Below are 15,931 nucleotides of genomic sequence, written 5' to 3'. Positions count from 1 at the left end.
ATCAGGACCTTCATGATTCAGTGCAGGGATAGTAAATGCAAAATGTGGACTATCCTCGGGATGAATTGGAATTGAAAAGAAACAATCTTTAATATCTATAACTAAAACATGCCAGGTTTTTGGTAAAGCAGACAATTGAGGAATCCCTGATTGAGCAGGTCCCATAATAACCATCTCATTATTAATGGCTCTTAAATCTTGTAATAATCTCCATTTACCAGATTTCTTTTTAATGACAAAAATGGGAGTATTATAGGGGGATACGGAAGGTTGTATATGTCCTTCCGCTAACTGTTGTCTGACCAAGTCATGGGCTACTTGTATCTTTTCTTTAGTCAAGGGCCACTGAGGAACCCACACTGGTCTTTCTGATTTCCAAGTAATTTTGATTGTCTCAGTGGCCCTTTCTGAAAACCCAATTCATGTCTATTTATTTCTTGATCTATTTGAATAGGTGCTGTCATACCTTGTTCTTGTTCTCTTAATCTTTTTTCTTTCCTAAAGCCTTGTTTAGCCCTAGTAGTGGGCGCGTTAGGATTGATGTTATTTGTTAATGTCAATCCTAATTGATCTAGGACATCTCGTCCCCATAAATTTACAGGAAGATGATCCAATACATAGGGCTGTATAGTTCCTTCACATCCTTCAGGATCCCTCCAATCTAATACCATAGCACTTCTATGGGGATTTGTTGCCACTCCTAGGCCTCGAAGCGTTTGAGTGGCTTGTTGTAATGGCCAATGTTTTGGCCATTCTTGACGAGATATGATGCTGAGGTCAGCTCCTGTGTCCAGCAGCCCATTAAAGTCATGTCCTTGAATTTTTAATTTTAGCATTGGGCGAGAATCTAAATTTAAAGACAGCATAGCCCAATCTACACCTGTGGAGCCTAATCCCTTGGAACCTCTTTCTACATTACAACTGGAAAATTTATCATGCAGGCTGGGTATTATTAATAACTGTGCTATTCTATCTCCTGGTGAAATTACTGATATACCTCTTGGAGAACTAGCTATAATTTTTATTTCACCTTCATAATCGGGATCAATTACCCCAGGACTTATCATAAGTCCTTTTAGTGTAGAAGAACTGCGTCCCAATAATAAGCCTACTGTTCCCTGGGGAAGAGGTCCTTTTACTCCTGTGGGAATGATTTGAATTCCCATCTCTGGGGTTAGTACTGCTCTGGCAGAGGCGCAGATGTCCAGCCCTGCGCTCCCTCTAGTTTGTCTGATGAGGGATTTAATGGATAATGCGTCCTGGGCACTACCTTGATGGGGCTGTTGGGTTCCTCCATTGCCCCATATATTTGTGGTTTGGGGCCCCGGGGCATTGGGCCCTCTAGTCCGTTTTTTGGCAATGGAGCTTGATACCTTTCTCCACGATATCGTGGGTAAACACTTGGTCCTTGTCCGTTTTTTGATAACGGAATACCCTCTATGGTGGTTTGAGAACGGCATTCATTAGCCCAATGTCTCCCTCTACGGCATCGTGGGCAAATACCTGGTATTCTATTCCTTTGATATCCAGCTTTGTTAAACCCTCCTCTTATGGGGCAACTCCTTTTAAAATGTCCTGTTTGATTACAATTATAGCATGTTCTTGGCCTGGCATCTAAAGCCTGTTGTACTGCTGCTAAGACTTGCCCCTGTTCATTAATGTCTCTACATAATTTAATATATGTGTTTAAATCCTCATGTCTCCATGGTCTAATGACCTCTCTGCAGCAACGATTTGCTTGGTCATAAGCCAGTTGTTTTATAAATGGCATTACCTGTTCTGTATTTCCAAATATCCTAGAGGCTGACTGAATAAGTCTATCTACAAATTCAGCATAAGGTTCATTAGTTCCTTGTATTACCTTAGATAATTGACCTTGTAAGTCTCCATGCCCCTGTAAAGTTTTCCATGCCCTAACTGCATCTACAGCAATTTGTGCGTACACACCAGGGTCATATTCAATTTGTTGTCTTTGACCCTCATAAGGTCCCTTCCCCAAAAGCATGTCCATATTTCTTTGAGGGTACCCAGCTTCTGCATTTCGCCTAGCTGTCTCCATGCAAAATTCCTCATTGGCAACCTTCCATAACAAATATTGTCCTCCGTTTAGCACAGATCGACACATGTTAGCCCAATCTGCTGGTGTCATGTCCAAGTTGGTAACAGATTCAACCATGCTTATTGTGAAGGGAGCTTGCGGCCCATAGGTCGTTACAGCCTCCTTTAATTGCTTTATTGTTTTGAAATCTAAAGCACGGTGAATTCGTTGCCCTCCTGCCTGCTCAAGTACAGGGCATGCTAATCTTTGGGGTCCTGCCTCAGAATTCCGTCCATCAACTACGGTAGTTGAGGGCCGCTCAGCGGTAGATGGAGCTGTTGGCTGAGTTACGCCCTCTGGTGATAGAACGGAGTTGGTAGCAACCTCCTGTTGTAATTCTCCACCTGATGGCTGCTTGTCCTCTAAGCTTGCTTTCTTTAAATTCTCCTCTGTCTGACTAGCTTGAGAGACCTTCTCTTTTGCTTGACCTAGCGTTTTTTCTACCATAGTCTGGACCTCTAACAATTTACTTAACAGTTTTTCGGTTTGTTTTTTATTGGATTCTAATCTACTATAACCTAACCCAATAAGGTAGGATAAAACAAAGCCGAAGCAGAATGAAACAAAGACGGAGCAGACAATGGTTGTATCAATTTTCTCTTTCTCAGGGCTGAATAACTTCAAACCTTGAGCCAACCATTTTTTCCAGTTCGCCTGAGAAAATTCTAGGGCTAGGGAGCTCGAAATGAAAACAAAATAAATCAAAACAAGAACACATTGTTTTCTGAGAAGGTCATCCATCCTGTCGCCTTCCCTCAGGGGCGAGCAATTTACTCACCTCTAAGCTTCAGGCGTTCCCCGCACGGGCCGCCAAATGCCGCAGTCTTGGCTGGGCACAGAATCACGAGCCAATCAAGCAGGAACAAAACTTTATTTTGAAAAAGCCGCTAACACTCTCAGCGCCAGCAAGTCAAAAACCGGTCCTCCCACGAGGGTGTCCGACCGGAACCGCGCGCCGACCGGAACCCCCCGTCCTCTCCGACCTCCTCCGGAATTCCCTCCTACTATCCTTCCCCAACCAATGGGAACTCTCCAGCAGTCCCGTAAAGTCCCGTAACTTGAGTCCGGTAGCAGGCCAAGGTGAACAGCGGGAGTCCAGTTTGCATATGAATGTAAATTTTAACATAATCATCTCAGTGGCTAGCTGGCGTCACTTTACAACCAAAGGTGCCATACATCGTATATATGCTTGTGGCTCCTAGCAACTGGGGGCAGGGAGAAGAGGGAAGAGCAGGGAAGCCCTCTTGACAGTAGTCACCTGTAATCTACCTCCAAACAGAGCCTGCCGACGCCTGGCCCTCCCCGGGATCTGGGGGACAAGGAACCTGGTTTTGTCCACAGCCACCCAGAGTGGGGCTTGCATCCTGCTGACCTGCAAGGGAGAGGAGGATAGAGTGTGGCTCCCGTGCCCCAGATGCCCTCTGTTCTTATGGATATTTAGCAGATTTTCTTAAATAAATGTTTATTAATCTGCTGGGCCCCTTTGGAAAGTTTTCAGAGACGTTGAATGATTTCTTTCTTATAATTTTCACCAGTATGGCTGTTTTCCTGAGGAGTGGGTATGTAGAATGCCTCACCCCACTGTTCTGCAAGTACATCCTCCTGTATTCCATTACAATTATGTTCTGTTTTAAACACACTATGTATATAGATAGATCATGATTTCCTTACATTAAAACTGAATTATACAGCAAATATTTCTTTTTAAGTTAGCAAAAGAAAGTCTTCTTTATGAAGAAGAATGAACATTATAGGTTGTATTGACATTTAACTTTATTATATTTTTAATTAAAATTTAACATTACTATATATATTTATGTTTTTTCTATTTTGGCATCTGGGATTGAACCCAGGAGCATTTAAACACTGAGTCACATCCCCAGCCCTTTTTTAATATTTTATTTAGAGACAGGGTCTCGATGAGTTCATTAGTGCCTCACTAAATTGCTGAGGCTGGCCTTGAACTTGCAATCCTCCTGCCTCAACCTCCTGAGCTGCTGGGATTACAGGCATGTACCATCATGCCTGGCTACTATATAATTTTTAATAATATACCTACCTAAAAGATGGCTATGTTTAGAATCTCTAGCATAGAAGATCTGTGATTTCATTGATGTTCCTTAGATTGATTGATTGATTGATTGATTGATCGGGGGGAGCAGTACTAGTGTGCAAATCCAAAGGCACTTTAAACACTGAGGCACTTTTTATTTTTTATTTTGAGACAGGATCTTGCTACATTTCCAAGGCTATCCTTAAACTTGTGATCCTTCTGCCTGAGTAGCTAGAAGAATTTTAGGAGTGTACCACCATGCCCAGCTAGAAGTTATATTTTTTAAAAAATGAATTAAATCCCAGTTAAAAATCTGTATTAGATAAGCATCAGTATGTGTGGAATGCAGGGAGATGGGAGTGTACAGACTCTGACGTGGCTCCGTCTGAGGGGACATCTAAGCATCTGCAAGACTGGGTCACTTGCAGGGCAGGGCCACTATCGCCCGGGTCTCCCAGTGAACATCAGACACCAGGATGGGAGCTAGTGCTGGACTGTTCCAGGTGTGACAGCCGAGGGTGTCTGTTGCCCCAGACTTAGGAGTTATCACGTGGGGCTGGAGAGGGTCTCCCATTTGCTGTGTCACCTGTTGGAGTGAAAGATCACCAAGAAGGACCTGTGGCAGAGGCCCCCTGGGCCTGCCTGCTGGAGGAGGAGTGGGGAGAGGCTGGCTTAGAGATTTGTCTCTAGGGCACATTACAGAGAAGAATTTATGGAAGCATTTGCTATTTCCATTTCTGACATTCTAATTTTTAAAAAATTATTTCTATAACCTGTTAGAAGACTACTCCCTTGTGAAAACTCTGGAATTTTTATTTTGTTGTTTCTTTGACCTTTTTTTTTTTTTTTTTGCAGTACCCAAGTTGAAATTCAAGGGCTCTTCCACTCCCACTGAGCTATGCCCCCCAGGCCTTTTTATTTTTTTTTCATTTTGAGACAGGGTCTTGCTAAGTTGCCAAGGCTGGCCTTGAACTTGCCATCTCCTGTCTCAGCCTCTGGAGTGGCTACGGTCACAGGTGTGCACCGCTCCTCTTTGCTGAGAGTAACAGACATGATTAAGGGCACTTTAAACCCAAACAGAAAGGTTCCTGAAGTTAAACTTCAACAAAGAAACCTGACCGACATCATATCACATCTACAAGTGACCTTTTGGTTCTGATATTTTGCTGGTTCACCAATAAGATCTTGAAGCCACCAGTCCCTCCGGGTGCCCTGTGATTTCGTTTTTGGTGTACGGGCCAGTGAGTCCCTACATGGACAGGGCATTTTGAGTCAGAAAAGAAAAAAAAAAAAAAAAGGTTGTGGACTTAATGAAGGAGAGCAGTGGGGAAGTCTGCCTTCTCACTGTGTTGTTTCCTTTTGTTCTGAAAACTCTGATTTTGATAAATATTCAAGTTTATTTTTATCTACCCTCTTGTGCAACTGAGTAGTCTCCCCTGAGGCGCAGAGACTTCCTTCCCTAATGGCAGAGACAAATGGCCTCCATACCCTCCCAGCCCTTCCTTGAGCCCTGGTCTCCAAGAAGTCATTTGTCCCTTGGGTCTTTTAAATAAGACTTGTAGATTAACCCCCTTCTAGAAATAGGCTTTAGCTCAGGGGTCTGCCTGATGTAGTTGTCAGGGACAGATTCTGGGGCCAGATTTCCTTGTTCCAAGTGCCACCATTGCCACTTAGTAGATGTGTGACTTTGGACAAGGTATTAATATTAACTTCTCTAGGCCTCAGGTCTTCCATCTGTGAGACTGGAAAGACAACCGGTACTTACTCCACGGTCGTGGCAAATATTAAATGGCCTCATTGAGTGAGTTGAAGGGCTTTGAATGCTGGCTGGCATGGAGTGAGTCTAATTGTGAAGCTATGCTTGTTCTCTTTGGGGTTAAGTGCTTCTCTTCCATGCTCACGGGACCCAGTTCCTTGGTACATCCACTTGTTCTGGCTGAGCACTGTGCTGGGTGCTGCACCCAGTTGTACAGGTGGCTTCAGTAGCTTGCACTCGGGAAGTAAGTGAGAGATTTCAGGGGCAAGGACGGTTCCTGGCTTGCTTTTTAGCTCCAAGCTGATCTCAGTGAGTCGCACACAGTAGGTGCCCCAGGTTTGCTGTAGGTAGCTCTGTGCTGACATAAGTGAGGACTGACTTCGTGCTGGAAGTTTTGGAGGACCTGACCCCAGACAGCAGTGAAATCTTGTTTTTAAAGCATCTGTGCTAGGCTGGTTTCACAGTGTGGTTATAGAGCTGTATGTAGGGGTGGTTTTAGATTCATTGGGTTTAGGGCCCGTGATTTCTCTAGTGTTTGCCTTACTATATGATCTGATGCAGTAACTGAAACTCTGGAACATGCCCTGATGTATTTCAACTTTAGAAGAAACCCATACTTTGGCAAAAGCTGCAGGATGTCTTGGGCACATCCTGGACACATTCTGGAACTTATAAGGGAGACAAAGAGGAGCTGCAGACATGAGAGCCCATGCCTTGCCCCCAAGTTCAGAGGGTCCAGGAAACACTGGTGTTAGCTGAGAGCCACGTCCCTAAAAGCTGTGAGAGAATGACCACACAGTAGTCCAGCACATTAGCATCAGCACGTACCTTCTGTGTTACCACATGTGTTTGCGTGTGCCACACGTGTCCAAGAATGCATGACGTTGGCCTGACTATGGTGCTAGTGAAAGTGGGATGTCCATCTCTCAAGAAGCAATCCAAGTTTTTTCTTGGTACCAGGGATTGAACCCAGGGGTGCATAGCCACTGAGCCACATCCCCAACCCTTTTTATGTTTTATTTTGAGACAGGGTCTTGCTGAGTTGCTGAGGGTCTCAAGAAGTTGCTGAGGGTGGACTTGAACTTGTGACCCTCCTGCCTCAGCCTCCCAAGCCACGGGGATTACAGGCGTGCGCCACTGTGCCCGGAGCAATCTAAGTTTTTATGGTGTTAAGGACTAAGAACTAGAGTAGCAATGCCTAGGACCTGCGTTACAAACATCTGGAGCCGCGTGGTCTGTGTCCTACCCTGAAATGGGATGAATCATGAAGGGATCAAGTCTTCCAGTGTTTGGATGAAATGGAGAAATGGACCATGTTTGAAAAGCAAAAATAAAAATTTCCCAAACAGCCACACCAAGTATTTTAAATATTAAAATATTCAGTGTGTTTTCATATTCACACAGTGTGTGTGTGTGTGTGTGTGTGTGTGTGTGTGTGTGTTTCACCTGAAACGTGTGGGGGTGGGGGCACATCTTTTCTTCCACCCCTTTAAAGGGGCCCTCCCCTTGATGATGCGCTCAGCCTCACAAACATGCCATCAGTAAGCCTCGTTGGTAGGGAAGCCTTGTGGGGCAAGCCAGCAGCTGCCATGCATGGGCTGTGGAAAGCTGCTTCCAGAACTCTCAAGGGCCAGGACTCCGCTCTCCTGGCACGTGACCCTCTCAGGGAGGCAGGGGCGGGGGACGTGGAGAGAGCAAGGCCAGGTTCCTAGGAACAGAGCAGGACACCGTCATAGTTCTGCCTACAAAGAAGCATCTGCTCCCGGCCCTGGAGTTTCCCAGAGGGCTCCACTGGAATGCTCTCCTGCATGTGTTGTCCTGAAGGGACTTTGGGAATTTTTTATGAAGAAGGTCAAATTCCTAGAAGTTGCATCCCAACAGCAGATCTCTGTTAGCACAGCCACTTGGCTTTCCTATTCTCGTGGCCCCTGACAACACCCGTCAAATGCTGGTGCTCCTAAAGGTTCTGGAGGATGAGGAACACCCATTAGCACAGGTGGGAGGAGATGGGACGCATCTGCCCTGTGGTTCCGGGTTGTGCCCTTGGCCAGGAGGGGGCGCTGTGCTCTTCACACACCCTCACTCGCAGGCTGAGTACCACCCTTACAATCATTGTTGAATAGCAACCACCAGCAGCAGGAGGCCTGGGTTCTGTTCCCACTTCCTCACTGCAGTGTGGACAAGTCACAGCTTCTCCACATGCCAGGCTTCCTCACCTGCTCCAGTTGAGGAGTCTGGAACTTGAGCTTCTGAAACTCTGAGGTGCACATGAGCCAACCTGGGATCTCCTTAACTTGCAGGCTCTGGCTCAGGAGGTCTGGGCGGAGCATGACCATGCCGGTGCTGCTGGTCCTCAGGCCACCCTCTGAATACTGAGCATTGAATGCATCCTTCATCCTCCCAAGCACTGTGGTGTAGACATTCCCAGTCTAATTCTATAGCTTAGGAAAGTGTTCCAGCCCCAGCAAGTTAGGTGGCAAGACTAGAAGCCAGACCGTGTCCAAGTGGCCCCTGAATTTAGCCACTGTTACTGCCTTCTCTCCTCCTCCGAGGTTTGGGAGACTAACTGCAGTTTTCAAAGGTGTGTGATCCTCTTGGTGGGAGTAGCTTAGCCATCATGAAAACCTGTACCACCATCAACATAAAATAACATGTAATTCTTTTTTTCCCCTTTAAAAGAAAAAAAAAAATGCCATCGTGGCGTAGATAATGTGTAAGATCAACTCTAAACCCAGTTAATACAGGGAGTACCACTGCAGATTAGGAAGTTATTAAATAAGGCTCTTTAATAAACTTTCAATCCACCTTGTTGGCTTGCTGGGTCCATGGAGTCGCATTCTTTTGAATTCGCAGGCCACACTAAGGCCGGTTGGAAGTACACGCGAAGCATTTATATCTCTCCATAAAGGCTTCTCTGTGTTGCGATTTTTAAAGCACTAAAGATACATTACTGAATTATTCCATGCTATAGGTTAATGTCCACAAATATCAAACTATGCTGTTTGGGGTCTGTGGGAACACAGAGTTTGTGTTCTTTCCAAGTCCTCATTCATGACTGCAAGCATAACAAACTTGCTTAAAATGTACTGTTTTGTTTTCTAAAGGCCAAATTCCAGAGCTTAATTTTTATGTGGAAAATTTCATCTCAGAGCAAAATTTTATAGCATAGCCATAAACCTCAAAGAATGGGAATGTGTAGAGGACAGAGCCATCAATTCTTAACAGGGGTCACATTAGCAGACATTGGAGACACATAAAGTGGTCCTGGGAGCCCCGTGGCAATGTGGAGATGTCCACGCTCCATCACGGTCAGCAACTTAACACATCCCCTTGGTGCCCCAGAGAAATTGGGCATCAGGCTAAAAAAAAAATTAAATAAAAAAATCAAATTAAGTCCTTATCGGTCCGCTGACACCCTTGGGTTAGTTTTGGGGGACTTCACGCTGTTGACTGTTGGCTCAGTCTGAGTTCACTGCGGGTGGGAGCTTCCCAACTCCTGCCCTGTCTTGACACTGCTTGACTTGGACAAAACACTCACCTCCAGAGCCTCAGTCCTGTCACCTCTAAGGTAAGAACGAGAAAATGTGCCCCATGGGTTAGTGTGCAGATGAAAGATCCAGTGCTTGCAAGTTCCTGGAACGCAGAGGTCAACCTCCCTAAAGGTCTGCAAACACCGGCCTTCTGATGCATGATCATTGAAAGGTTTTTCTAACTCTTCAAATGCTCCTCTTCTATGAGAATGTCTTGTGCGGGAGCCCGGCACCCATCAAGGGCTGGGTGCAGAGGGAGGGAGGGGACAGGTGGGACCCAGAGCCCAGAATGATGAAATCAAGGATGGCGCCAGCCTCGATGCTGCCTGGGTCATATAAGAAAGAGAGAGGCAGGTCTAGCTGATGAACTGAGGGCCCTGATTATTTCCCTCCCAGCCCTGGAGCTGGTAGCCCAGCAACTGGCTGTCCTGTGCTGCCCCTGTTGGCCATTCAGGGCACCAAGGCTCCAGCAGCCTCAGCTGGTCCCGTTCTGATCCTGGCTGGAAGCCAGTCCTTTGAGCCTGTTGGGTCCCTTAAATAAGCAATGAGCTTCGGATGGAGCCTGAGCCCAGTCAGGCCCCCCAGACAGCTTCTCTGGGGAAGGGCTTTGCAGGTCCAGTGCTCCTCCTCTTCAGGGCCATAAATGGTTAGTAAACATTGGTCAGGTAGATGAAGGAACCAAAGGCCCTTCTAGGCCGTGTCCCCCTGCTGGTGAAGGCAGAGGCTCTCACTGCTAGCCACCCCCTGTGCAAACGTCCATCTCAGGTGACCTCACCCGGCACCCTTTCCCAGGCCTCTGCTGTATACAGGGGAGCCTCATAAAGCTCCGAGACACTGTTAGCCCACAATAAAATTGGTCAGCCCACCAGGGAGCTTGCCCTTTTAAAGATGTAGTTTCGATGTCCCCCACACCCCTGAGTTGTGCGAGCTGCTGGGTTCTCTGAATGGAGGGGAAAGAAATACCGGCACCTGTCCGTTAAAAAGCCCAGTGGTTCTCGTACTGTGGTGGCCAGCCGGAGCGAGGTGTGTGTTGGGGTCTGAACCCCTGCATCGTGGCATGGCCTTGGAACCTTCTTCCTGAAGCATCCTTTTCAGGTGGTGCTCAGAAAGGGAGGAGACCAGAAGCCAGGAGCACCACCTGGAGAACGAGCCCACCCCTCGGTGCACGTGGCAGTGGGACACTGTGCCAGGTGGACCAGGCAGTGTGGTGTGCACCTCCCAACTCAGCTGAGTCATGGGTGTCTGTGGACACGTGGGCAGCAAGGGTGCAGGGCCACCCACTGGAATGTGAGGCAGCCGCTGGGGAGGGGTGTGTGTACTTGTGTGTGTGCATGTGGCAAGGTGTGCAGAGCGGTTTAAAGGCTAAACTTTCATCCATGAAGCCAAAAGTTTTACACATGAAGCAGTGAAAACATTCCACCAAATGGACATGGTACTTAATTAAGATGGGCTCCCAGGATCAAAATGCTCAGGGATGGCCAGTCATGGCAGTGAAAAGCCTGTTGGTTTCTAGAATGCACGATGTCCTCACTGTGAGCAACATCAGCCCCAGAGCGGCCTCCTACCATCTGTCTCCAGGTGCAGGTACGTCCACTTGCAAGGGGCAGAAGAGAGTGTTAGAGAACAGGCCTGTGCGTCGGTCATGCCATCTGACACCTGGACTGCCATCCTCAGCCGGCCAGGACCCTCTGGGCTCCAGGGACCAGGGAGAGCACGAGACCTGGCAGGCCCTGCTTGAAGTGGAAACAGTTTCCAGCTCTTTTGGAAGCTAGCTTTTCTCTTGAGGAACCTCCTGTGTGCTGGGGTGGCCCTCCAGCCGACTCCTGAGCACTCTCCTTGTCCACCCAGAAGTGTGACTGAGAAAATGTTAGGAGAAGAACTGGGGAGGGGGCTGCATTTTTAATCTGGAAATTGCTCAAGAACAAATTGCACTGTTTTGATTCACCTGTGTAACTGTAGGCAGCTATTCATGTTCTTGTTGAAATTCTCCTGTTTCTTTCTTTTTTGATATCAAGGATTGAACCCAGGGGTGCTTAACCACTGAGCCACATCCCTAGCCCTTTGTATATCTTACTTTGAGACAAGGTCTCGCTAGGTGTGATGGTGCACGCCTATAATCCCAGCGGCTCCTGAGACTAAGGCAGAAGGATCTGGAGTTCAAAGCTGCCTCAGCAACTGTCTCTAAATAAGATATTAAAAAAAGGGCTGGGGATGTGGCTTAGTGGTTAAAGCCTCTGGGTTCAATCCCTACTACTTCCCCCCAAAGAAAGAGACAAGGACTCACTAAGTTGCTTAGGGCCTTGCTAAGTTGTTGAGGCTGACCTTGAACTTGCAATCCTCCTGCCCCAGCCTCCCAAGCCACTGAGACTGCAGGTGTGTATCACCATGCCTGGCAATCTGTTTATTTTAGCTATGTAAACCCCTGAAAAAGTCTCCTTGGTGACTCTCCTGTCTCTTTCCTGCCCTGCTCCCAATTGTTAGGACAGAGTGAGTGATGTCTTCTGGCCACCTGAGGACCCAGTGGTGACATCAATGCCCAGCCCTTGCTGTCATGTCTCCCGGTGACGCGCCCAGGCAACAGCAGGATGGCTGCTGACGTCACTGTCCTCGTTTCTAATGCTGGTAGTAACCAACAGAGTTTAGTTTTGCTTTGACAACTCCTCCTACAGCCAAAACTATTGTTACAGCCCACATGCCATCCTTATTTGCCCTAAATAAGGAAAAACAAAGGCTATTCTGGGCTCAGAGCAGAGCTCGGCTGGGGTTATTTGCAGTGCTACCGTGGCACGCTGCCCCTGCACTGTGGCTGCCCGGTGATTCTTTCCCCCCCAAACTGCGACAGACATGCAGCCTGTCCTGAAGTCTCCTCGCATAGCCGGAGCCTCAGGGTGCACGGGAGGTGCTTTACGCACGTGTGAAACAAACCGTTCAGATGGGGGAGAAAGTCTGTGCCTCTGTGCTGGTGCAGAACGAGCAGGAGAAAGCACTCCCAAATGTCTCTGCCCTCCTGTTGGCATCACCGTCTCCCATCACCTGGGATTTGTCTTCCTTTTTCTAATTTCAGGACCTTATGAACTAAAATTGCATAGTGAGAAGGAAGAGTCCTGACTTTAAAGAACCCTCTGTGTCCGTGTGCAGGGCCATACATTGGGAGGGAGTGACGAGGGGGAGGGGAGAGGCTGTTTCCTGCTGTGGTTATGACATCGCCAGGCGCTGGTCGCTGGTCTCTGGCTCCGGCTCCGTGGCTGTGCTGGGAGAGCTGCTGCCATCCGTTAGACTCTGGGGACAGGCAAGCCCAGGGAGCACAGCCTGCAGCCCCGAGAGCTCTGGGAGCTGGATCCGCATCAGACACGCACGCAAGGCTGACGTCCCTGCTGCCGGGTGTGCTGCCTCGGTAAGCACCCTCTCCATTTTTTCAGCTCTGAGAGCTTCCAGCAGAGATGAAGGAAACTCGCCCTGTGTTTAGATTTGCAGATTTCCCTCTATCTGCCTGGTCTGGTTTGATATTTGCCTGTTAAAAAGATCATTGAACTCGATAGAACAAGACTAACCGTCTGGCTGCGTCGTGCTCGCCTGTGTGTGTGTGTGCCGAGTCTGGGTGTGAGGCTAAATCTGAGAGATGCAGACTAATCACTGGTACATGCTGCTGTCAACAACACCAGGTCTCCACATGGGAGACCCTGGACTTGTTCTCTGCTCAGTGACACTGCCGGCTTCCTGCGCAGAGCTCCTGATTTCTGTTGATGGCAGTTGATAATTGGTAGCCACAGTCTGCGGTCGGAGCCACAGCATTCGAGTCTAGCACCTGGGCTGGGCCCTGCTGATACAGTAGAGAGAGTGAGAGAGACAGAAACACACACACACACACACACACACACACCCACTCACACACTCTCCCACACCCCACACCGGCTATAACTGTAGCTCTGAGCTGCCTGGAGAGGAGATTGCTGAAGCTGAGGGATGCTTTGAACTTGGGGGACTGCGTCACTGTTGGACCCCCCCCCTTGCAGAGGACCTGATTATGTCCAGTGACCACCTGAACAACAGCACACTGAAGGAGTCTCAGTTTAAAGACCTGTTCTTTCAAAAAGGTACAATTGCAAAGGCAGCTCTGGGCAATGCATGCTTGGTGGCTCTGTTGTGGCTCTTCCTGAAGTTGGGTCTGAGGACAGAGTGGAGGAGAGCACAAGTCCTCAAGAAGTTTTTCTCTGCCTCTGAGGGGTCTGTCAATTCGGAACCTTCTTCTGGGGCGGGGAGGGGGGACTCTCTTGGGAAGAGGCATTTCAGGCTTTCTCATCTTCTTTGGAGTCTGCAGTTAGCTTGTTCCTGTTGGAGGTGTTTTGCATAATTACTCAGGTTTGTTGTTGGGAGTTGTGTGTGTGTTTTTCAAATTCTCTGTCCATGAGACTGAAACCTCCCCCTGGAAATCCTCTTACTCATTGATGGGCACTTTTTTTTTTTTTTTTTAATTTTCCACCCTGAGTTGTTAGAGACAGTGTTTAAAGATGTCTCTCTCTCAGGACGTGATGCGTTCATTGGATAGTCTTTCAGGTCATCAAGGTAGTTACAGCAGACATTAGGGAAGAGAACTGTGACTCTGAGGGTGACAGACAGCCAGAGAAAGGGAGAGGCAGACAGACAGACGGCTGGGCAGGAAGCACCCCAAAGTCACTGCTCTGGTTGTGAAGAAGGCGGTTCCACGTGCAGCTGTATCCTTCTGATACTTTCCTAAATTAATAACGTGGAGGTGGGGTGAGGGTGGATTTTAAATGAATCCTATAGGGGAATCATGGTTTCAGGGATGTATTTTTTTTTTCCATTTATAGCACAGCAGGAGGATAGACTTTTAAAAGGTTTGTAATTGCTCTTACTCCTCTGCTGTTTTTTTTTTCTTTTCTCCCCCAGAAAACCCTGTCAGTCATCTTTGATTGGAACATGTTTAGGTAAATTTCTTTCTAAAGAGATTCACAAAACTCTAGATTCTAAAATCCGTGGTGAAGGGCTGATGTCTCGGACTGATTGCTTGGGCCTTAGGTGTTTGGCCACCTGGATGGAGTCAGAGACTGCATTCTAGGAATGCCTTAGCCTGTCTAGTTCTACTTCTTGCTGACTGCTCCCAGCCTGCCAGGGCCATCAGGGGCACCTGGCTGGGACTGGATTCAGGTGATGTGTCTGGGCCACACCTGGCCCTGCACTTTTAATTTCTCCACCTTCAGATCTGTGTCTCTTCTAATTTCATTTTTATACAAACCGTCTTGTGTAAATATAATGAATATAAATAGGAGTGTATAAGCAGGTAACTTATAGCAACCATGAGCCTCTGTTTTCAGCAACAGTTCACACCTCCTGAGTAGGACTCTTGGTAATTGGTACAAAATATGAAAACCTTGGGCAAAGCTCCAGCAACGTGGAAACCATTAGTGAGTGTTTGGCAGGATGTGGTTCTATGCTGGATGCTGTTCGGGCGAGTCGGGCCATTGAAGCCCCTTCTTTGTCAACTTCCAAATCACGCTCACCAACTTTGTGCCAGGACACTACGGAAGAAAGAGCTAGAGATCCTCCCAGGGGTCACTCTGTGGGAGAGGAAGACCAGAAAATGGGCACTGTCAAGACAACAGCAGTGATACACTAGGTTTTAGTGTGTGCAGGGGGATGGCCCACCATCACAGGGGTAGAGAAGAGCTTATCAAGGAAGATACAGCCAACAGGTAGCACCAACTCTGGGTATTTCTGTGGGTCTCCCCTCCCCGCTTTCTTTCGTTCTACTGATTGTAAGAAAAATTGGTGTCAGTCAGTCTACCTCCAGGGAAATGCAATTCAGAAGATATAACACAGTCTTGCTCTAGAGTCCTCTGAACTTCCAGCTGTGGAGTCCTTCTCCTAGCACAGGCTGGACATCCCCCTCAGCTCTGGTGTTTAATGAGTGTGAATTTTCATTCAACCATTAAAATCTCCAAGAGTATTTTTATCCTAACAGTTCACAAACTTGAGGCAATTATAGTCTAAGTAGATTCCAACTCCTGCCCCCATCCGTCTTCCTGCCACCACCGCCGCCTGGTCTCTGTAGGATTTTGGAAAGAATTTACCAGCCTTTAGGAACATTCAGCACTTTAAAAGTGTCATGGAGCCATAAATAAAGAGCAAGACACCCCCAAGGCTGTCATCTTATCACCACACCCGTCTCTGCCGAGCGGGACACAGACAGGAAGGAGAGGCAGACAGAAGATCACTGTGCAGGAAGCAGAGCAGGCCAGCCAGATGCGGGTGGGTCAGCTGCGAGGCCTGAGTGGGGGTAGGAGAGCTTGTGTGGCAGGGGCTCCCCGGGGGGTGACATGCTAGCCACAGCCTCTGTCCTCCCAGGGGATTGCAGCTCTTTTGGCAGGGGGTGGTGTTGGTAATCCTGGGAGGGGGACCAGTGGTCAGTGACCAGCCCCACTGGTGACACAACTATGTTCTGTGTTGAAACTTTTCCAAATGCTGCGAAGGTGTTC

The 15,931-nt window shown here is 47.8% G+C and overlaps 1 protein-coding gene across 9 annotated transcripts in view; it reads left to right on the top strand.

The window, feature by feature from the left end:
- LDLRAD4 (low density lipoprotein receptor class A domain containing 4) overlaps window positions 1-15,931 on the top strand; it is a 378,801-nt gene that overhangs the window by 337,109 nt on the left and 25,761 nt on the right. The window contains exon 1 of one of the 9 annotated variants that reach the window (XM_081262911.1): window positions 12,604-12,831. The exons of 7 other annotated variants lie outside the window; for them this stretch is intronic. Coding sequence is in view for 1 of the 2 variants with exons in the window: in XM_081262910.1 (XP_081119036.1) it covers window positions 13,462-13,531 (70 nt within the window). In the remaining variant the exon portion in view is untranslated. Of the gene's footprint in view, window positions 1-12,603; window positions 12,832-13,418; window positions 13,532-15,931 lie in introns of those variants that run through there. One more of the 9 variants, XM_081262910.1, reaches the window with a different exon arrangement.

Source organism: Spermophilus citellus (genome assembly GCF_964194105.1).
Source record: "Spermophilus citellus genome assembly, chromosome: 12".
Taxonomy (NCBI): domain Eukaryota; kingdom Metazoa; phylum Chordata; class Mammalia; order Rodentia; family Sciuridae; genus Spermophilus; species Spermophilus citellus.
This window is presented reverse-complemented; position numbering and strand designations above follow the sequence as displayed.